General features: G+C 43.6%; 1 protein-coding gene across 10 annotated transcripts in view; it reads right to left on the bottom strand.

Annotated features, from left to right (window-relative positions):
• The window catches only part of tcf7 (transcription factor 7), a 233,213-nt gene that overhangs the window by 42,422 nt on the left and 166,889 nt on the right, over positions 1-23,902 (bottom strand). For 8 of the 10 annotated variants that reach the window (XM_048543580.2, XM_048543582.2, XM_048543586.1 and 5 more), the window contains exons 4-6: positions 22,511-22,643; positions 9,281-9,371; positions 3,563-3,649 (exon numbers count right to left, since the gene is read on the bottom strand). In XM_048543580.2, the coding sequence (XP_048399537.1) occupies positions 3,563-3,649; positions 9,281-9,371; positions 22,511-22,643 (311 nt within the window). The remainder of the gene's footprint in view (positions 1-3,562; positions 3,650-9,280; positions 9,372-22,510; positions 22,644-23,902) is intronic. The other 2 variants (XM_048543583.2, XM_048543584.2) reach the window with 1 other exon arrangement.

Here is a 23,902-nt window from a genome sequence, read left to right as displayed (position 1 = left end):
GTTTCCCCAATGTAGAGGAAGCCGCACCGGGTACAGTGGATGCAGTATACCACATTGGCAGATGTGCAGGTGAACCTCTGCTTAATGTGGAATGTCATCTTGGGGCCTGGGATAGGGGTGAGGGAGGAGGTGTGGGGACAAGTGTAGCATTTCCTGCGGTTGCACGGGAAGGTGCCGGGTGTGGTGGGGTTGGAGGGCAGTGTGGAGCGAACAAGGGAGTCACGGAGAGAGTGGTCTCTCCGGAAAGCAGACAGGGGAGGGGATGGAAAAATGTCTTGGGTGGTGGGGTCGGATTGTAAATGGCGGAAGTGTTGGAGGATGATGCGTTGTATCCGGAGGTTGGTAGGGTGGTGTGTGAGAACGAGGGGGATCCTCTTAGGGCAGTTGTGGCGGGGGCGGGGTGTGAGGGATGTGTTGCGGGAAATACGGGAGACGCGGTCAAGGGCGTTCTCGATCACTATGGGGGGAAAGTTGCTGTCCTTAAAGAACTTGGACATCTGGGATGTGCGGGAGTGGAATGTCTTATCGTGGGAGCAGATGCGGCGGAGGCGGAGGAATTGGGAATAGGGGATGGAATTTTTGCAGGAGGGTGGGTGCATGATTGAGTGACTTTCAGTAAATAAAGGAGAAGTTGAGAGAATTTCAGGAAAACAAGTTGGGGTCGGTGTTATGAAGCTTTATTGCTGATGTAGATCCTTGACAAATATGAGTCAAAGAGAGGAACACAATGTAATAATCCCAATTCTACAGCCTATATTCATGTTTAATGAGGCTTTAGGGAAGAAGATGGTCCAGGACAATTGTGCAGGTGATTAGCATCACATAGCTCACTCATTATACCTTCAGCAACCCCCACTGACTTCAATAGAAGGGCATATTGATATCAAGTGTGGTGTGTAACACCAAGCTGATGCGATACCATCCACATTGTTCTACATATTCAAATGCCTTTGTCTTAAATTATCTTCTTTGTGCACAGGTATTCAACAATTCATAAATTTTGATTTGATCTGTTTCATCAAGAAGAATAATCAAATGAGGGTCACTTTACGTCATAATAGAGTGGTAATCACAGCTCACCAGAAGCTGATACGTTGACATTGTTCCAATTGCAATCGAATTCAGAAAAGAAATTCAGTGGTTGCCATTCATCACAATCACACACATACATTCAATTGTGGCTAAGTGATTTGCTCATGGTCTAAAAAGACTTAATTATTGATAGACACCCCCTAAACCATAATGTTAAGAATCACAGACAAAAGCACAGAGGATATGTCTTTAAAAAAAAGCAGTAAGGAAAATTACAGTGAATCCTGGTGAAAAATTGGATGATAATCAAATAATCAGGAGGACTCCCATTTCATGATAAATATTAGTTATTTTTAAGTCATGGAGAGCCTTGATACTGCCTTCTTCTTCATCAGTTGATCTGTCTGGTGTTCCAGCCTGTCACAAACGTTCTGTTCTTCTTCCCCACGCCCCTCTTTCCCTGTCACTGTGCTTGCTTGAAACTGATTACACCTCAAACTTTCCTCATTTCTGATACAAAATGAAAGTTAGTCACGGATATTTATCATAGCCATTTGAAATGTTAACTCTGTTTTTCTCCCAATAGATTGTTTTATTTTATTTTGGATAGGAGCTTCTGAAGTATTCAGCTTTTGCATTGGTTCAATTATACTTGAAAATCAAAGGCAGCTCTTAGAGAAATGTGAGTATTCTTTGATGTAATTGTATTTTATCAAAATAACCTAAAGGACAACGTTTCAAGAAAAATCATTTTGTAGTGGAAAAAAATGTAAATCTAGTTTGTCTTTCCAAATTTCTTCCCTCTCCCAAGGGAGCTAGCCCATTTTGGGATATGTTCCTGAAGAGTAAGCACATCGTTATCATTATAACACTTTTTAAACATAGAATCCCTACAGTGTGGAAACAGGCCATTCAGCCCTACTGCCCTTCCAAAGACCACCCCATCCAGACCCAATCCCCTTGTCTAACCCACATATCCCTGGGCAATTTCACATGGCCAATTCACCCAACCTATACATCCCTGGACTGTGGCAGGAAACCAGAGCAAACTCTGGAGAGAACATGCAAACTCTACAAAGTCACCCAAGGGTGGAATTGAACCCAAGTCCCTGGCACTGTGAGGCAGCAGTGATAGCCACTGAGCCACTGTACCACCTCCGAAGTAAGCACCACTAAGCAAGGCTTTCATGATGGATGCAAATGTAATCCAAATAATGACATATCCATGAGGAAATTGTGCATGTTTTTTTTCAGTTGTATTGCATAATAATCAACTATGTGCCTCTTAGCTAACTTTTCCCACCATTAGCCTGACTACATTCAAAACAAATATAATTTACTATCGCTGCTATGTTACAGCTTGGCCATCATAGCTTATGCGGGGCTCTTTTCAGTTCCTGACAACTCAGCTCTGAACAATGAGTGGTTTTTAGCAAAATAATTCTGTTAAATCTTCTTAAGGAGCCCTGGCAGAGACAAGAAACGCAATCATTTTTTTTCCTTAATGAGGTTCCATCATCTCATCAGAGATTTGACAACTAACATGAGATGCTTTTCCCTTTGGTAAGTTTATTTTTAAACTGAATTACCCTCATGTGTGAGAACACAGCAATATATTCAGGGTTGAATTCACAAGGCCCACACTCCCAATCAGCAGCCGTGCTCAATGAGAGTGCTGGTTGGAGATATTGGTTACTAGATTGCTGCGCCATTTCTCAGGCCTACATTCCCTTCAAATTGGAAGGATTTACTTTAACCTATATACGTAATGGAACAGTGTTGCAATAAACTATTTTTATCAGGGGGATTATTACTATGTCTCCTCATCACTGCTCAGACACTGCACTAATGATAACCTCAGAAATGGTCAGGATTGTTTTACCCCTTCTCTCATTACTACCACCCTTTACTTGGTTCATAAACGAGCATGGCTGGGGAGATAAGTAGAGCTGGGATCCGAAACTATTCAACCAGGCTTCACTGTGCAGTGCATCTCATTCTGTAAACACATGATTACAGTATCACATTCATAGGGTCGTTCTCCAGCAATGAGTCATCAATGTTGTGTATTTATGAAGACACATTCACACACAACAGACTCGACATCATCAGGTACACGGTATTCAGGTGCTGAGAAGAATCACATGCAACGTAACGACAAGTGGACGTTAGCATTTAATTCGGAAATCAATAGCATTTTTCAAGGTTTTGAAACTTGTTTTCAAATAACAAAAGGCAGAATACTCTGATGCCACAGTACTGGAGAATGATCCTGTTAATAGACAGTGAGGGCACATGGAAAGCAATACCTGGGACTCAGTACTCACCAGAGCGCAGCCACTGAGATACAGCAAATACAAGCAGATGAGTGCTGATTGGAACTGAGGCCCAGGCTCAGCATATTGCTAGTTCTATCCCGAGAATCAAATCACCAACCGTTGTCACAGTGCCTACTGGACATATCTTGGCAGAAGCTGCAAGCTATGAGACTGGCTTTGCTGCTAGCTAGTCTCACACAGTCCATACCTACCTGGATATGGAAGTGCTTGGTGGAAGCGGTGAAGAGTAAGGTTGTCTAAATCCACATGATGTAATTGGATACACAGGCTGACCTTGCCTGGGATCAGGGGAAAAAAGGATCTATCAGCTTCCAGGCTTTACAGCCTTTACCTATGAGCTTAACAAAGACAGACTGCACTTCATCAATGTATGCACCTATACTGTAAAAAAGTATTACTGCTTTGTTTCCTGATAGATTTGAAGAAACTGGGATGTAAAAACTTGAAATTAGGGAATTTGAGATAACAAAGTGTAGAGCTGGAGGAGCACAGCAGGCCAGGCAGCACCAGAGGAGCAAGAAAGCTGACATTTCAGGTCAGGACCTTCTTCAGAAATCAAATTAGGGAATTTGCTTGTTTAGCGAACTGCTTCGCTCTCACCTCAGGACACTGGATTTCAGTTCAGCCTACACAGTGTGTGTGATGCAAACCTTCTCTCTCCGTTTTATTTTTATCTTCTCTTTATTCCATCCTGTACTGAAGACAGTACCTGATGATGGTGTGAACCCATTGATGCCACCACTTCTGGTATCCAACCCAAATAGTCATTCCTCAGTAATGACGCTAAATACTGAATGCCGTCAGATGAATCAATCTTGAAGTATCAGACAGAATTATTGTTTTCATCCACCATCGATATGAGCAAACTTCAAAATAAGAAGTGACTTATTTGGCAATTTCCTCTCCTTATCACATGGCATTCAGAAGTCATTTACCTTAGTAGGAACTGAAGATCAAATGCTCAGCTCTCCTGGTTTAGTACCTCAGTTAGTTTATTTAAGTTAATAAAGTGTGGAGCTAGATGAACACAGCAGGCCAAGCAGCATCTCAGGAGCACAAAAGCTGACGCATCGGGCCCAGACCCTTCATCAGACAGGGGGATGGGGAGAGGGTTCTGGAATAAATAGGGAGTGACAGGGAGGCGGACCAAAGATGGAGAGAAAAGAAGATAGGTGGAGAGGAGAGTATAGGTGGGGACGTAGGGAGGGGATAGGTCAGTCCAGGGAAGACAGGCAGGTCAAGGAGGTGGGATGAGGTTAGTAGGTAGGAAATGGAGGTGCGGCTTGAGATGGGAGGAAGGGATGGGTGAGAGGAAGAACAGGTTAGGGAGGCAGAGACAGGCTGGGCTGGTTTTAGGATGCAGTGGGGGGAGGGGATGAACACAAAGAGGATCCCCCTCGTTCTCACACACCACCCCACCAACCTCCGGATACAACGCATCATCCTCCGACACTTCTGCCATCTACAGTCCGACCCCACCACCCGAGCCATTTTTCCATCCCCACCATTGTCTGCTTTCCGGAGAGACCATTCTCTCCGTCACTCCCTTGTTCGCTCCACACTGCCCTCCAACCCCACCACACCCGGCACCTTCCCCTGCAACCGCAGGAAGTGCTACACTTGCCCCCACACCTCCTCCCTCACCCCCATCCCAGGCCCCAAGATGACTTTCCATATTAAGCAGAGGTTCAACAGCACATCTGCCAATGTGGTATACTGTATCCATTGTACCCAGTGTGGCTTCCTCTACATTGGGGAAACCAAGCAGAGGCTTGGGGACCGCTTAGCAGAACACCTCCGCTCAGTTCGCAATAAACAACTGCACCTCCCAGTCGCAAACCATTTCAACTCCCCCTCCCATTCTTCAGATGACATGTCCATCATGGGCCTCCTGCAGTGCCACAAGGATGCCACCCGAAGGTTGCAGGAACAGCAACTCATATTCCGCTTGGGAACCCTGCAGACCAATGGTATCAATGTGGACTTCACCAGCTTCAAAATCTCCCCTTCCCCCACCGCATCCCACAACCAGCCCAGTTCATCCCCTCCCCCCACTGCATCACATAACCAGCCCAGCTCATCCCCTCCCCTCAATGCATCCTAAAACCAGCCCAGCCTGTCTCTGCCTTCCTAACTTCTTCTTCCTTTCACCCATCCCTTCCTCCCATCTCAAGCTGCACCTCCATTTCCTATCTACTAACCTTATCCCACCTCCTTGACGTGTTCGTCTTCCCTGGACTGACCTATCCCCTCCCTACCTCCCCACCTATACTCTTCTCTCCACCTGTCTTCTTTTCTCTCCATCTTCGGTCCGCGTCCCTCTCTCTCTCTATTTATTCCAGAACCCTCTCCCCATCCCCCTCTCTGATGAAGGGTCTAGGCCCGAAACGTCAGCTTTTATGCTCCTGCGATGCTGCTTGGCCTGCTGTGTTCATCCAGCTTCACACTTTGTTATCTTGGATTCTCCAGCATCTGCAGTTCCCATTATCTCTAGTTTATTTAAGTGGTCAGCAACAGGAAAAGGTGAGAATAATACATCTTGGACTGATTTAAATTATGAGACCATAGGATAGATGCAAAATCATAAAAATAGATTGGTAAACAGCCAGTTGGTGGGAAACAGTCAGTAATACCTGAGTAATTTTCTCATTAATAATTATTTAACAGTGGAATGCCTGGGTTTTTTTCAGTCACCATTGAATCAAGCATGGAATTAAGTTATTAAATTGGGGCCTCTGGCAAATGATGAGTCTCAAAATGCACAAATTCGAAGCATTAATAATTTAATGTGTGTTAAATATTTTCATATATGTACTCTTTTTGGGGAGGGCAGCCTCCAGTTCGGATTTACATTTCCAAACAGCATTTTCTGGATTTGGATAGAAAAAAATATCTGAAGTTTCTCTGATATGTGATGAGTTAATGAAACTAGCTACGCTCAACAGAGGCGGGACCAGATAAGACCAGTTGTCTTTCTACAGGGTGTGATCTTGCCAGCTAACAATATCTTATTGTACAACTTCTAAGCAGCATAATGTTTTTGAGAAGATTTGTAGCTTGGGTTGTGGATGAGGTTGTAGGCATGCTCGCTGAGCCGGTGGGTTTGGTTGCAGACGTTTCGTCACTCTGCTCGGTAACATCATTAGTGTGCCTCTGCTGAAGCGTTGGTGTTCTGTCCCACTAGTTATTTATATGCCTCGGTTTGCTGCGGAGGTTGGCATCACTTCCAGTTCTGTTTCTCGTTGGTTTGTGTATCGGATCCAGTTCAATGTGTTTGTTTATGGAGTTCCGGTTGGAATGCCAGGCCTCCAGGAATTCCCTGGCCTGTCTCTGTTTGGCTCGTGCTATTATGGATGTGTGTCCCAGTGGAATTTGTGTCCTCCTTTGTCCGTGTGTAGCGAGACAAGTGAGAATTAGTTGTGTCTCTTGGTGGCTTGTTGGTGTTTGTGTATCTTTATTGTCAGTTTCCTTCTAGTTCGGCTTATGTAATGTTTCTCACAGTCCTTCCATGGTACTTTGTATATTATGCTAATTTTATTGGTGTTCAGTATGAGATCCTTTATGTTCGTCAGTAGATGTCGTAGGGTGGTTGTTGGTTTGTGTGCTACCCTGATGCCTATGGGTCTGGGTGTTCTTGTGGTCATCTCCGTGTTGTGTCTTCTTGTTGTGGCCTGTCCCTGAGGTATCAGCGTGTTGTGCTTTTTGGGTATCCATTCCTTTTAAAAACTCTGTGTATAAGTGCTCCTGTTCTGATATGCACAATTCCATGTTGCTGTAGTGTGTTGTGGCTTGTTTGAATGATGCCCCGATGCAGCTCCATTTATGGTTGATGGATGCATCAGGAGATTGTTCAAAGGGGCCACAACACACTGCAGCAGCCTGGAATTGTGCAAAGCAGAACAGGAGCACTTTTTTGGAGTTTTTAAAAGGAATAGATACCCAAAAAGCACAACCCGCTGATACCTCAGGGGCAGACCACAGCAAGAAGACACAACACGGCCAGACACACTAGTCACCCTATCATACATCAGGGATGTATCGGAGATGGCCATAAGACCACTCAGACACAAAGGCATCAGGATAGCACACAAACCAACAACCACCCTATGACAGCCACTGATGAACATAATATATAAAACACCATGCAAGGACTGTAAAAAACATTACATAGGCCGAGCTGGAAGCAAACAGACAATAAAGATACACAAACACTAACAAGACCAAGAGACACGACCAATTCTCACTTGTCTCGCTACACACAGACAAAGAAGGACACGAATTCCACTGGGACAACACATCCATAATAGCACAAGCAAAACAGAGACAGGCCAGGGAATTCCTGGAGGCCTGGCATGCCAACCAGAATGCCATCATCAAACACATTGAACTGGACCCGATATACAAACCACTGAGAAACAGAACTGGAAGTAATATCAACCACCCCAACAAACCGAGGCATATAAATAACAAGTGGGACAGAACACCAACGTGTCCCGGAGGCGCACTGATGACATTACCTAGCAGGGCGATGAAATGTCTGCAATCAAACACACCGACTCGGTGAGCAAGTCTACAACCTCTTCTAAGTAGGAATTCATACTGTGGCATGGGCAGAAGCTAGGGAGCATCTTGCTCACCTCCATCTGGTTAGACATTGTACACAGTCCAAGAGGAAGAGACAGCATTAAGTAACAGAGAGAAAAAAATGCTTTAAAAATAGTTTTCTCATCCCATTCTCTCAGTCGTATTACTGACTTCATTGAGTGGTGCTAATACAAAGAATAATGACAATGACTCAGATAACCAAAGTGCTGGAATTTATAAATCACACAGACAAGAGAAATCTTTGAGATTTCTTCTACAGAGAAGGCCTGCTTATTGTGCATAGGTTGTATTGTTGTAAATTGATAAATCAATAAGCCAATTGTGTCAGTACAATATTAAATATAACGAAAGAAAATAACAGCACTAAAATAATGATTTCCATACAAACTGAAATGTCAAATTTAAATTAAGAAATAAGCAAGAATGTTGTTGATAACTAGTTGTGATGAATTATGCAAAGGATATTTAGAACCAAGACATTGCTGCCATAACTTTAGATGGTGGTCCAAGTTTACCCTATTGCTTACAGATTACAGATTGGACAAATCAAGGGTTTTTCATGTATTCAGGCACTTTCAGGCAACATCACGATAGAATCCATGCATCAAATTTATTCAGAAGCAAAGACCTTGCTCGATGCACCATGATCCTTCAAGATGCTGTATGTGCCGTCTCTCCTTAAATTGAGTTTTAAGGAAGGAAAACATACATAATATATACATTTCTAAAGTCCATTGTTTCACTAGTCTTTTGGATTTTATTGGCATCACCATGGATAAATTTACATCATCAGCTGGATCATGGTTAACTGATGTTATAACCGATAATTTACCTGCTATCGAAGGCAGATTAACGGAGACAGTTTCACCCAATGGTACATCAGTATATCTAACAGAAAACTCAAATATTAATACTTTTTAATAATTACACCAATTTTGATCCATAGTGATGTTCCAATTATGGCTCTCTCCTTAATGAAATCAATTCATTTTGGAAAATAGCCACCTATAAATGTGAGGACAGCCCAGTTCCCCTGCGTTATTCAGCAGATCATCTTCTGAATCCACAAGCAATAACCCTTTTCAAAGAACTGGATTAGTTTGTGGGTCAGTGATGAAACCAAGAAGAATTTAAATTGACAGAAGTGCTGAAAGTTTCAGCGAAGATTTTGGTCAGGAGGCACATGACATTTTGTTGCTTTATTTTTGGACGAGGCAGTCCGAACATAAGAAGTGTATCCATGAGCATCCTCAGCTCTCTTACAGCTCTGATCTTTAGATCACATTTTGTGATGCATCACTTACCAGCCTAATGTAGGAGTGATCTGTCCCGTACTACCAGGAGACAGAGAATATAAAGCAGCCAGATCAGGACCCTGTGGTGGCCGATGCAAACCTGAACAACATAAAAATTGATAGGAGGTTTTATTCACCACATACACTTCAGAGCATACAACCTTTAATACAAAAATCAAGATCATGTTCGATATACCGTACATGATTCTCTCCTGTATCATTCACTTTTCTATATGACATGGTAGAAATTAATCTTGGCCATAAAATTAGTCTTTAGTTGTCAACTACAAATTCAAGCATTGGATGTACATCCATAGGAAGCTCATCGCACCAGATAAGTTAATTTTGGACAAGTTTTGTCACCAGTGGCATCCTTTAAGTAGGTTCTAGGAGCTTGCATTGCACCATGAAAGGGTGGAAGAGGTTGAATTGGCCGATCAATAGAACTGCTGCTTTGCAGGACAAATTCCTGGTTCTCTGCGCTATATGATGAGTCTTTTGAATATTTTGTCCTTTTCATACAATGTATAGCAATTTCTAAAGCAATAAGCTCTCATTGCATCAAAGCTACCTTCATAATCTCAGTCTCTTACTTGTAAGGAATACAAAAAAATTGCAGCCTTTCTCTGGCTATTGCTTTTTTCCAAATTGTTAGTGTTTAATCAGGTCTTCGGGCCAATTTTTCAATGGAAAAATGTGAATGTTACTCTTATAAAACATTGTGATATGCAGGTCTGGTAGATATTAATTTTTTTCTCTCATTCAATATAATTTTATGTATTAAAATTGATTTTAAGAAATTCTATGTTTAGATACAAACTAGAAAAAATGTCTAATCATACTAATTATCAACATTTTAAAAATCTATTAATCTGTACATCCAGCAGATTGAGCCGAGACTTTGTCCTTCGTCTTCTTTACATCTCTTCAGAAAGTTTCTGGTGTACACGTCCACAACTGCTGACATAAGAGATAACAAGGTGTAGAGCTGGATGAACACAGAGCAGGCCAAGCAGCATCAGAAGAGCAGGAAGGCTGACGTTTCTGAAGGAGGGTCGAGGCCCGAAACGTCAGCCTGCCTGCTCCTCTGATGCTGCTTGGCCTGCTCTGTGTTCATCCAGCTCTACACCTTGTTACCTCAGATTCTCCAGCATCTGCAGCTCCTACTATCTCTTCACAACTGCTAACAGCTCTCCAGGTCTTCATGCAAGTGAGAACTAACACATGTAGGGTTTATGTCAAACTCTGGATTGTGACCTCAGCGGGGTTGCAGGATGGGGTTTAAGAATGACAAGCTCATTTGCAAAGTGCAGACTGTATTTTGCCAGTTGCAAGGCCCCTTTAAATGTTTATTTGTTTCCTGTCACTGTTCTCTGACGCCCGATTGCTGTTATAACCATGAGCTGTAAAAACACGAGTCTTTGCTTTTTTCCAGTCAATGCCAGCAGTTTTAACGCTCAAACAAACAATTTTCCAACCCTCCCCTTCCGCTCCAATCTACACTCTGGTGTGCATGTGCAACAGTCCTTTATGGTAGCAGGATGGATAGATAAAGTAGTTAAGAAGGCATATGGGATATTTGCTTCATTAGAGTTAAAAAGCAGGGAGGTAATGATGGAACTGCTTAAAATGTTTTTGGGCCACGGCTACAGTATTGTGTGCAGCTCTGGAATCCACTTTATAGGAAGGAAGTGATAGTCCAGAGAGAGCGCAGAGGAGATATACGAGGATGTTCTGCTCTGCGGAAGGGTCACCGGACCCGAAACATTAATTCTGTTTTCTCCTCCACAGGTGCTGCCAGACCTGCTGAGCTTTTCCAGCAACTTTGTTTTTATACCAGAAAGCTGCCTGGGCTGGTGAGATTTACTTATGAAGAGAGTTGGATAGACTGGATTTACTTTCCTTGGAGCAGAAGAGGCTGAGGGGAGACATGATTGAGATGCATAAAATTATGAGGGACATCAGCAAGTTAGATGGAAAGGAAATTTCCCCTCAGTGTAGGGACCAATGATCAGGAACATAAAATTTAAGCTAAGGCAAAGGAGGCTTAGTGGAGACGTGAGGAGACATTTTCTCAGAGGGTGCTCGGAATTTGGAACTCAATGCCTGTAAGGGTGGTGGAGACAGAAACCCCTATAACATTAAGGGGTATTTAGATATACACTTGCAATGTCAAGGCATCCAAGGCTATGGGCCAAATGCTCGAAAATGGAGTTAGAATAGTTGGGTGTTGTTTTTGACTGGCACAGACTCCATGCTCAAAGGGTCTTTTTCTGTGCTGTTCACCTCTATGACAAAGCCTGATCTGTTAAAATGAGTGTTATACTGGGATAAGTCTGGAATAAGAACTGATTTAGGTAATGAATGGTGACTGGTCAGTTGACTGGAAAGGGTTATTAGAATCGATATGACTACGCTTTGTATCTGCATAGAGGCACTTTCCAGCAGGGGTCACTGTATGGTGGTAAGTATTGAAACCGTGATTTCCTCTCCACTTCCACCATTCCATTTCCCTAAATCAGAGACACTCACATCAATTATAACACTCTTATCATTGTCCTAGCCATATCAGCAAACTCAGTGCAGGCAAAATGCTAAAACTAGGGACTTTCCAACACAATATAATAAAATGTGAGGCTGGATGAACACAGCAGGCCAAGCAGCATCTCAGGAGCACAAAAGCTGACGTTTCGGGCCTAGACCCTTCATCAGAGAGGGGGATGGGGAGAGGGAACTGGAATAAATAGGGAGAGAGGGGGAGGCGGACCGAAGATGGAGAGTAAAGAAGATAGGTGGAGAAAGTATAGGTGGGGAGGTAGGGGGGGGATAGGTCAGTCCAGGGAAGACGGACAGGTCAAGGAGGTGGGATGAGGTTAGTAGGTAGATGGGGGTGCGGCTTGGGGTGGGAGGAAGGGATGGGTGAGAGGAAGAACCGGTTAGGGAGGCAGAGACAGGTTGGACTGGTTTTGGGATGCAGTGGGTGGGGGGGAAGAGCTGGGCTGGTTGTGTGGTGCAGTGGGGGGAGGGAACGAACTGGGCTGGTTTAGGGATGCAGTAGGGGAAGGGGAGATTTTGAAACTGGTGAAGTCCACATTGATACCATATGGCTGCAGGGTTCCCAGGCGGAATATGAGTTGCTGTTCCTGCAACCTTCGGGTGGCATCATTGTGGCAGTGCAGGAGGCCCATGATGGACATGTCATCTAGAGAATGGGAGGGGGAGTGGAAGTGGTTTGCGACTGGGAGGTGCAGTTGTTTGTTGCGAACTGAGCGGAGGTGTTCTGCAAAGCGGTCTCCAAGCCTCCGCTTGGTTTCCCCTATGTAGAGGAAGCCACACCGGGTACAGTGGATGCAGTATGCCACATTGGCAGATGTGCAGGTGAACCTCTGCTTAATGTGGAATGTCATCTTGGGGCCTGGGATAGGGGTGAGGGAGGAGGTGTGGGGGCAAGTGTAGCATTTCCTGCGGTTGCAGGGGAAGGTGCCAGGTGTGGTGGGGTTGGAGGGCAGTGTGGAGGGAACAAGGGAGTCACGGAGAGAGTGGTCTCTCCGGAAAGCAGACAGGGGTGGGGATGGAAAAATGTCTTGGGTGGTGGGGTTGGATTGTAAATGGCGGAAGTGTCGGAGGGTGATGCGTTGTATCCGGAGGTTGGTAGGGTGGTGTGTGAGAACGAGGGGGATCCTCTTAGGGCGGTTGTGGCGGGGGCGGGGTGTGAGGGATGTGTAGCGGGAAATACGGGAGACGCGGTCAAGGGCGTTCTCGATCACTGTGGGGGGAAAGTTGCGGTCCTTGAAGAACTTGGGCATCTGGGATGTGCGGAAGTGGAATGTCTTATCGTGGGAGCAGATGCGGTGGAGGCGGACGAATTGGGAATAGGGGATGGAATTTTTGCAGGAGGGTGGGTGGGAGGAGGTGTATTCTAGGCAGCTGTGGGAGTTGGTGGGCTTGTAATGGACATCAGTTACAAGCTGGTTGCCTGAGATGGAGACTGAGAGGTCCAGGAAGGTGAGGGATGTGCTGGAGATGGCCCAGGTGAACTGAAGGTTGGGGTGGAAGGTGTTGGTGAAGTGGATACAGATACTGGATACAGCTGGATGAGAAACTCCAGTAATACATAGAAAGGTTATATCCATCTCAAATAAACTGTCTTGTATACACTTCAAAACTCTTTGGACTGGAGGCTTCCTGCAGATGCTTTTAAATGGAAACACTCCTAAATGTTTATAAAACACTTTAAATCCTTCATATTTTCAAAGATTAGCGTGCGGAACATAATGTGGGTTTATTTTCAGTTGTTTGCAGATCTTTGCTGCGGTTAACTTGGAAGCCAATAGAGTCTTTTGGCATTGCACTTTTCATTGCTGTGCTGTACAAGCAGGAACCACACAAGGACATTAACCCATTTGCTTCAGTTGTTCTTAGCCCCAATTCTCCAAAATAACTAGTCTCATCTAACCACATAATCCTCCACCATCAGTAAGAGATAGAACATAGAACATAGAACATAGAACAGTACAGCACAGAACAGGCCCTTCAGCCCACAATGTTGTCCCGACCATTGATCCTCAAGTATGCACCCTCAAATTTCTGTGACCATATGCATGTCCAGCAGTCTCTTAAATGACCCCAATGACCTTGCTTCCACAACTGCTGCTGGCAACGCATTCCATGCTCTCACAACTCTCTGTGTAAAGATGAAAGCAAGGGAAACCAAGTCCACAGATATTGTTATGACTGCTCAGTGTTCAGTCAGTGGCAATTTATGATGGAGGAAGAGTCCACCAATTTTGTTGAAATGTTCTACAAATTGTCTGTTTTTCATATACTGACTGGCCTGTTTTGTATTTTCAGCATGTTTTCCTCTCACAGATAGGCGGTGGGTAGCACAGTGGCACAGTGGTTAGAACTTCTGCCTCACAGCTCCAGGGACCCAGGTTTTATTTCACTCTCAGGTGATTGTCTGTGTGGAGTTTGAATGTTCTCTCTGTGACTTTGTGAGTTTCCTCTGGTTTCTTCCCACAGTCCAAAGATGTGCAGGTTAGGTGGCTTAGCCATGCTAAATTGCCCATAGTGTCCAGGGATGTGCAGGCTCTGTGGGCTAGCCATGGGAATTACACGGATGGGGTGGGTCTGGGTGGGATGTTCTTCAGAGGGTCACTGTGGACTCGATGGGCTGAATGACCTGCCCCCGGACTCTAGGGATTCTATGACAGCTAAATATTCAGTCCTGGTTTGTCTTTCTACTTTGTTTTCTCTTGCTTTGTCTTATTCCCCACAGATGATTCAGACTGATGCCTGCTGGCTAAACTACAATGTTATGGTCCAGTAATGTCCAGAACCATATGAGATTTACTCTGTCTTATTTGAAGGTGGTAACCTGTTAAGGTAGTTAGTTCAATAAAATAAAACAAAAAAAAAACTACAGACTCTGGAAATCTGATACAGAACAGAAATTGGTGGAGAAATTCAACAGGTCTGTCAGGATCAGTGCAGAGAAAGCAGAGTTAATGTTAGGTTCCAGTACTCCTTTTTTACAACTATTAGTAGCTAGAGAAAGGTGGTGTATACACTGATAGCAGGAGGTTGGGGGGGATGTGGGTTGGTAAGGAGTAAATAAATGGGTGGAGATGGAGCCCAGACAGACAGAGAGACGGTTAGGCAGACAAATGGGATGGAAAATAGTAAACTAGGGAGAAAGAAAAGCTGATAACAGGAATCAAAGTAGGTGAAGACATGTTGGCTCTGTTGAAAGTGCCTCATGTGATGACAGGGCCAGGGGTGTGGGGCTGGATAAAGGACATAAAGGAAGGTGTTCAGGCTGTAAAATTACTGAACTCGAGATTAAGTCCTGAAGGCTGCAAGATCCCCTAGCGGCAAATGAGATGTTCTTCCTCCAGCCTGCACTGAGTCTCACTGGAGCATTGCCACAAGCCTGAAATGGAAATGTTGGCCAGGGAATACAGTGATGTGTTGAAGTGGCAGGCACCTGGAAGCTTCGAGTCATTTTTGCGGACAGAATGTAGGTGTTCTCCAAAACGGTCACTCAGTCTATGTCCTTTACCCAACCCCAAACCCCAGACCCTGTCATAACATGAATTGCTTTTAACATTGCCAATAAATTTTCACTGACTTATGGTCCCTATTATTGACATTCCTCTCTCCCTGGCTTACCATTATACATTCCTTTTTCTTTCTAACTATATTTTTCTCTCTCTGGGCTCGATCTCCACCTATTTGCTTGCTCCGTCTCCCCTCCCACACCACCTCCACCCATTAACTTTAGCATATATACCCCACCTTTTCCCAGCTACTAATAACTCTGAACAAGAGTCAATGGACCCAAAATGTTAACTCTGCTTTCTGTCCATGGATGCAGTCTGACCTGCTGTTCCTGTTTAAGCTTGTTAGTTTTACTGGTGCAAACCAAGATTTATATCCAATTCAGCATTCTTTCCCTCAGAATAATTCTGGACAGTGATTCGTATTACAAGCTGAATTTTGTTAATACATTGGAGTTCCCATCCGGCATCTGGACATGAGCAAAGACATCACTGCTGATTCCAGGGAACTCCTTCTGAATCAATACCAATCAGTGGTGAGGCCATTGGCAGGTCTTGCCGTGGAATCAAGACCCAAAGTTCTATGGTTGGAGTCATGGGGGACCCGAGGGGTAGAAAGCAAGGTAAAGGTTTTGGCTCCCAGCAGGTAATCCCTACCTAATGTCCTTTGACTAAGGTGATCCATTCTTCTCAAGTTAATGTCACAAGTAGTCAACAGGGTAGAAGTATTAGGATTGACACAGGACCATGGTTAACCTCAGTGGTGGTAGGCAGAACTCTTAAGTGGTCCTTAAAGGTCAGTAGAGTCCTACCTTCAGATAATGTGGGTGACGCACAGGAATCTTGTGGCACCCAGTTCAAAATTATTTGAAGGAGGCATGCTCATGGATGCTCTGTGCAGTTTTGTGTAAGGTCAGTGATGTTTTTAACTCCACGACATGAAGGAGAGGAGCAGCCGAATGAACTCCTGAATAGAGTACTGGTTGGGGTGAGTGAGTGGTGAGAGGTGTTTGAAGTGGGATTGGGGACATAGAGAAGTAAAAAGGGTAGGGCCTGCTGTCCTTCGTGTAAAATGCTGGTGGGGAGAAGGGCTAGTTCTGCATGTTGGTGGGGATAATCAGTCAGGACAAGAAAATGAAAGGCCTAAAGGACAGTGTCTGTATGTCCAAATGAGTGCCCATCTTGGGGTATGGGCAGAGTCCTTATAGGGCATTTGAACCCACCCACAACATTTACATTATCCTTGCTGAGATTATTCTCAGAAAATATAATGAAAGAAGTTGGGAGATACAAGACTGGACACCAACATGAGTGAACACAAAAACACAAATTTGCTTCCTCTGCAAATGAGAAAATGGCCCTAATTTTCCCACAACCTTCAATGCATACCAACCACGAATGGTCAGACTAAGCAAGCTTCAATGAATAATCGTGATGCAGAATCTGAGTAAAATGAAACAAACATTATGTGAAACAGTTTTAAGTGACACTTAATTTTGAAAAACACCCATGCCACATTTATGCTCTCAAATCTGACATTAAGGTGTTGGAGTTAGACTGGAAAATTGTGGCAGAGCTTCCATGTTTGAACAGCAAATGCTTTAATAAGTTGCCCATAGAAGAACATTGTCAGCTGATGGGAGGTTTCACCAATGAAAAACTTACCCTGCTGCAAAAACAAATGAGTTTTGGATGCGTGCCATTGGCACTTAGAATTTTAACTATAATCATTTGAGAAGACAAAATGAGAGAAATTGGAAGTGGTGTGCCATATTGAGAATGGCACGATGTTGACAATATTGTGAACTTCCTACTTAAAGTATCTTTTGCCACTGTACAGGCATAAGTTATTCCAAAGTGCATCTTATTGGGGAAAAACATAGAACATAGAGCATAGAACATTACAGCACAGTACAGGCCCTTCGGCCCTTGATGTTGTGCTGACGTGCCATACCAATCTGAAGCCCATCTAACCTACACTATTTCATGTACGTCCATATGCTTGTCCAATGACGACTGAAATGTACTTAAAGTTGGCGAATCTACTACCGTTGCAGGCAAAGCGTTCCATTCCTTTACTACTCTCTGAGTAAAGAAAACATGACAATGGGGGTGATTCGTCAGCAATGCCCATTTCGACAATGATAGAATTCCAGGTAAATTCTTCTTCCATTTGTTCACACTGGATTCAAATTCAGACGATAAGGTCACCCTGAGAGTCCAGTGAGGAGCTATTTATAATGGGTTTTATTATCAGAAATACATCTATAGAATACAGTCTCTGACTCATGGAACCATTGAAAACAACACGGCCTGATCCCTAACATAATAACCCACTGGACAACCTTGCCATCCTGAATGATGACCGGATATATTTTGACTTGTTTACCATGCACGTAACTCATTCACAGAACACTTTGCCCCTTACAATTCTGAGGAAGGGTCACCGGACCTGAAACGATATCTCTGATTTTCTCTTCACAGATGCTGCCAGGCCTGCTGAGCTTTTGCAGCAACTGTGATAATGGGAACTGCAGATGCTGGAGAATCCAAGATAATAAAATGTGAGGCTGGATGAACACAGCAGGCCAAGCAGCATCTCAGGAGCACAAAAGCTGACGTTTCGGGCCTAGACTCTTCATCAGAGAGGGGGATGGGGTGAGCGTTCTGGAATAAATAGGAAGAGAGGGGGAGGCGGACTGAAGATGGAGAGAAAAGTAGATAGGTGGAGAGGAGAGTATAGCTGGGGAGGTAGGGACGGTATAGGTCAGTCCAGGGAAGACGGACAGGTCAAGGAGATGGGATGAGTTAGTAGGTAGGAGATGTAGGTGCGGCTTGGGGTGGGAGGAAGGGATGGGTGAGAGGAAGAACAGGTTAGGGAGGCAGAGACAGGTTGAACTGGTTTTGGGATGCAGTGGGTGGAGGGGCAGTGGGTGGAGGGGAAGAGCTGGGCTGGTTGTGTGGTGTGCTCGGTTCGCAATAAGCAACTGCACCTCCCAGTCACAAACCACTTCCACTCCCCTTCCCATTCTTTAGATGACATGTCCATCATGGGCCTCCTGCAGTGCCACAATGATGCCACCCGAAGGTTGCAGGAACAGCAACTCACATTCCGCTTGGGAACCCTGCAGCCCAATGGTATCAATGTGGATTTCACAAGCTTCAAAACCTCCCCTTCCCCCACCGCTTCCCAAAACCAGCCCAGTTCGTCCCCTCCCCCCACTGCACCACACAATCAGCCCAGCTCTTCCCCTCCACCCACTGCATACCAAAACCAGTCCAACCTGTCTCTACCTCCCTAACCTGTTCTTCCTCTCACCCATCCCTTCCTCCCACCCCAAGCCGCACCTCCATCTCCTACCTACTAACCTCATCCCACCTCCTTGACCTGTCCGTCTTCCCTGGACTGACCTATCCCCTCCCGACCTCCCCACCTATACTCTCCTCTCCACCTATCTTCTTTTCTCTCCATCTTCGGTCCGCCTCCCCCTCTCTCCCTATTTATTCCAGAAACCTCACCCCATCCCCCTCTCTGATGAAGGGTCTAGGCCCGAAACGTCAGCTTTTGTGCTCCTGAGATGCTGCTGGGCCTGCTGTGTTCATCCAGCCTCACATTTTATTGTTTTGCAGCAACTTCTGTTTTTGTTCTTTCTATTTTCCAGTTTAGTTGAATGCATCCCAGTGCTGAATGGTAACTAGATATGTATTGACTTGTTTACCATGCAAGTAACTCATTCACCGGACACTTTGTCCTCTTAGTGTTGGAAAAACTTAATCACTACATTTCTCCATAACGAACCGCTGAATTTGATTGGGTATCAGGGTTTATCTTGTATTCTCTTCAGATTTGAAATTTGAGGTGTGGCCTAACAGAGGTAAAAGAATTTAATACTGAGAAACTTCCTAATTAGATGGGGAACCCAGATGAAGGAAGCACTATGTTACAATGGCCATGTCACGCGTGCTCTGCCTGAAAGCTGGTCCTTGTCTCAGTATCTGCTGATACATTTTCTGAGCTGCTGTTCATCACCTTCCATTTTCAGGGGAAGGGTAAGGAAGCAGGTTCCAAGCCTATCTCAGCTCAGAATGGGAATGGAATCCATGCTACTGTTCTGAACAACCCGTTAGTGATCTGGCCAACTGAAATAATTGATCCTCATAATCTTTGAGCCAGAAACATGTTATTTAGGAATTAACTCAAAAAAGCCCTCTTCATGCAAAAGATAATGGAAATTTGCAATTCTCTCCCCCCCAGAATCTGGATGCTGGGCCAAGTGAAGACTTCAAAACAGAGATGGTCACCTTTTTATGAGATTACAGGAAGGACTAGCAAGGAACATGCATCAAACGTGGCAAATTAAGCTGATGTACAGATGAACCATAATCTATGAATGGCAGAACAGACTAATGGAGCTGAGTGGTCTAATCCAGTTCCTTTGTTGCTAAGGAACTAATGTAAAGAGCTTCCTATTCAGTGTACTATGAGGATTAGGAATAAAGAGCCCAGTTAGTGTACCAGGTTATCTGTCCTCATTTCTGAATGGACCATTATAATGCCACGTGTCCTATGTAATAGATGAGAAAAAGCCAATGCTTCTAGTATTGCTATGCTAGTTAATGGTAATATTTGTTGTGTTTGGCAGATCCACATATAATAGGAGCATTATTCGGTTCTGTTTTAAAATTTAAATGACGGAAAATCGCTTAAATGTCCAATCTCTGTGAACATGGAGACAGTTTGGCTCATTCAAATCTAACAAAATATGGCTTCACTTCTCCACACAAGGATATAGTTGCAGCACAATGCTATCAGGCAGCTTCACAGGCCTTCGAGCAGCACTTAATGCCTTTTAATGTATGACTAATTTATTACTACTTCTGTATAAGTTTAAAAAGAGTACTTGCAGGAATTTTTGACTCACAACAAATTTCCTGTACGTGAGCAATCAGTATCAAAATGTAGCAAAAATGGAACCCTCTAACACAAAACATTGTTTTGTCAATGTTCATAAGTTGTTACATTCTTTCAAAGTAACCCAAAATCTTCTGTTACAAAAATTTATTGACAGATTTCTTTTTTGCATACGGGCATACTCCAGTTAGAAAAATGAGAACATGGGCATCCTATTCAGCCTTCCAATGTGTTCCTAACTGTATCCTAACTCTATATAACTTAAAGAAAATGCCATTGTCATGTTAGACATGCAGGAACACAGTGATGAGGCCGGAGGTATGATTAATTTCCGCCAAGTCACTAACTGCTTCCAATAAACTCTTCCCCAGGTTCTACTCAGGGCCAGAATCAGGTAGATGAGTGCAGAGGTGGGTGGCAATCTGCCCTAATCTTGGCAATGTGAGGTACAAACAATTTAAATTCCTGGGAAGGAGGGGTTTAAATCTTTCTCGTGGGGCCTGTTAGAGCACTTCAGCTTGTCCTGACCTCACGGAAAGATGTCACTTAGACAAATTGGTTTGACCTCTTCTGGTGCCAACATTTTGACACCAGGCTCCAATGGCAGGGGTTCTCTGGGCACTGATTGGAACAACACTTAGGTCTTGATGAAGGCACTGGGGTTCAAATGAATATTTAAAGAGAGAAACCCCTGTTCGCCACACTCTAAATCTCTTCCTCTCTCCACCGATAGTTTCTAACATGTCACTTTCTAAAGTTGAAGAAATTTGGATGGGAAATGAATGTCAGAGGTCCACGTAGGCTTGGACCAAGTAGACAGAGGATAATATCTCTCCATGCTCATTTGATGTTCAAAATGAACATTGCAAATAATGCTACAAGAAAGGCTCAAAGCAGTGAATGTAAGACAGGATGGCAAATGAACTTTCCTTCTGATAAAAATTGTGGCAACAATGTTCCAACTAAGTATTCTGAGCAAACTCCAAGTTTTACAACAAACTAAATCTGACCACAAAGCTCCCAAACGTGATGACACAACTTCTTTTAAGTAGCATAGACTCCAAAGCTCAGTCTCACATTGACCCAACTTGACATTTAGATATTACTCACAATGTAAAGATCACTTTGCCTTTTCACTGCTATTTCCGGTCAAATCCCTGACACAAGTATACCACAATCGCACATTTCGTTAATTAATTTACATGCTTTTACTTTGCTTGGGAAGGAAAAGGTTAAACCACTGTCTGACACCCAAAGCAAGTTTCATGCATAAAGATGCTGGCATTTATTTTTGTCAAGGTTAATGTGGAAAAAATATAATTTACAAGCAATTCTTTCATTACTTCCATCAAGCCTTTGTTTTGAGTTTTGCTTTGTATTTCTGTCTATAAGGTTAGTGTGCATTATAGGCTGTTTTCTCATAGGCCAGGTGTTCTCCATAATATATGCTTTTCAATAGGAAGTACGGGATGACACACTGGAATGTGTTATCCTCTTCCTAGCCTCAGAACACTAGGATCAATCATTATCATTCTGCTAAGATCTGTAGGCTCGGCAATGACCAGGGATGAAACCTTCAGATTTGTATGCCTCAGCAGGACACTATGCAATGAATGCACTTATTAAGAGCTCAAGGAAGCTTTTTTGCTGAATGGTTGGTACAGGGTTTAAGGATTTTTCAGCCAGGGTCGTGTGAAACAGACTCAGTTAACCTAATAACTGGGATTAACCCTTCAGTTTGAACACTCCAGTAGATAGCCATCTTCAGCTGAAACTTTTCAAAATGCAGCTATAATTTCTACCTTCACTTTTGATTTCATTTCTTGTTAAGAGCACATCAATGACAAAGTGGTTTGGAAAAGCCTTCACAGGAATGCAAAACTGTTTTAAAGCAGGAAGAATTTTGGAAGAAGATAATAGGAGCGAGAGCAGGAAACATTTTGAAAACCCAATGAACAGAGTTTTATTTCAAGATGCTTGAGTTGGATAATTTGAAAGCTGGTCCATTGTTCTCTCTGAATGAATGTGCTTCTCTTCACTAATATTAAAACAGACCATTGCAGAAGATGATTCCTTTCTTGTAATTTATTGTCTATCTCTATTTTTTTCACAATTTCTGCCTTGTGCACGAAGGCTCATTTGGATGGGAACTTGGCTCTTTTACTTCTTGTGTTAAATACATCGCCATTGCAACTGTTGTTTCCTCAGTAACATCAACGTGTTGGAAATGATTTTCACAAAGATAATCAGCAGTGCTGATCCACTTACCTGATTTTTGGTTGATCTCTGCTGGAAGGTGTGGTGAGTGTGAACTTGGGGCAAAGTGCTCATTGCTGTAGGAGATGAGAGGTGTGAGGGGATGGACTGCATGAGATGGCTGCACCACAGGAACCTTGTTTGACTGAAAGACAAAAAACATGTAAAATATTTAGGAATGGACTGGAAAGGCAATAACGATTTTGACCTAATCACCCAATACCACAGTGAATTGAAATCACAGTGACGTAAACTGCCAATATAGTGATACACAGAGTGTGGAGCTGGAGAAACACAGCAGGCCAGGCAGCATCAGAGGAGCAGGGAAATTGACATTTCGGGTTGGAAGCCCATTTTTGAAGAAGGGTCCTGACTCGAAATGTAAAATTTCCCTGGTCCTGTGATGCTGCCTGGCCTGCTGTGTTTCCCCAGCTCCACAATGCATTATCTCCAACTCCAGCTGCAGTTCTTACTATCTCACAGTAACACGTACTATTTGTCTAGAAAAGGACCCTGTATTTGGACTGTTTTTGCTACTATGCCTTGTCAAATACCCCATGTCATATATGGATTTGATGTTGTATCAAGTTCCTTCAACACTGAACTGCTATGAGATGAGCATAAATGAAGATAAACTCAAAATTTAACATCGGCTTCGTCTAGTTCAGGTGTGAGGAAAGCAAACATTCTTTATTTGTGGGACAGAGAGTACCTTATCCAACCTGTGAATGGATGGGTAATCATCTGCACCACATCTAAGGAGTTACCAGAATTTCTTACGACACATTGAGGTTGCACTAATGATGCAGGTCAATTTCTTTTAGCAACATGCCTTGTGCATGCATTTGTTTCTGGTAGATCCTTAATGTATGTTTATTCATTTGTGTTTAACAGTTACTTAAGTTAGTGTTTAATGATCTATATTTATTCTTTCCAAAGATGTCTCGCTGGTTAAATCTGAGGTTTTCTCGCTATAAACATGTTGGTTCCAAAAATCATGTATGCTTCAGGCGATAACTCTCTGTTTTTGCACTAAAATTCAACAACAAAAGTAACATGAAACCAGATGAGATCCAGTTTCCATTGCTCTCAGCATTAAAGAAACTAGATTCTGCTGTTCTGCTATCTTCCAATGAAGCCAAGTGGGTATGTGGTTCTGGCACATATTTTTGCCTCTCCATTGTGATGAACGATGAAAATGGTAGAAGATGTCAGAAAACACCAGTCCTGTTCTGTACCAGGTACTTTCCATTTTCACAGGGAAATTGAGGGCTACTGGTAATTTGCACATGTGCATTTTGTGGAGGCAGTAGGCAATTTAAATGAGCTGCTATCCCACTCAAATCTTATTTTGAAATCCCTGGAGTCTTGGAGCACTGAGAGTGGAAATTGACAAGGCAACAG

The sequence above is a fragment of the Stegostoma tigrinum genome, chromosome 13 (genome assembly GCF_030684315.1).
Source record: "Stegostoma tigrinum isolate sSteTig4 chromosome 13, sSteTig4.hap1, whole genome shotgun sequence".
In the NCBI taxonomy this organism is placed as follows: domain Eukaryota; kingdom Metazoa; phylum Chordata; class Chondrichthyes; order Orectolobiformes; family Stegostomatidae; genus Stegostoma; species Stegostoma tigrinum.
This window is presented reverse-complemented; position numbering and strand designations above follow the sequence as displayed.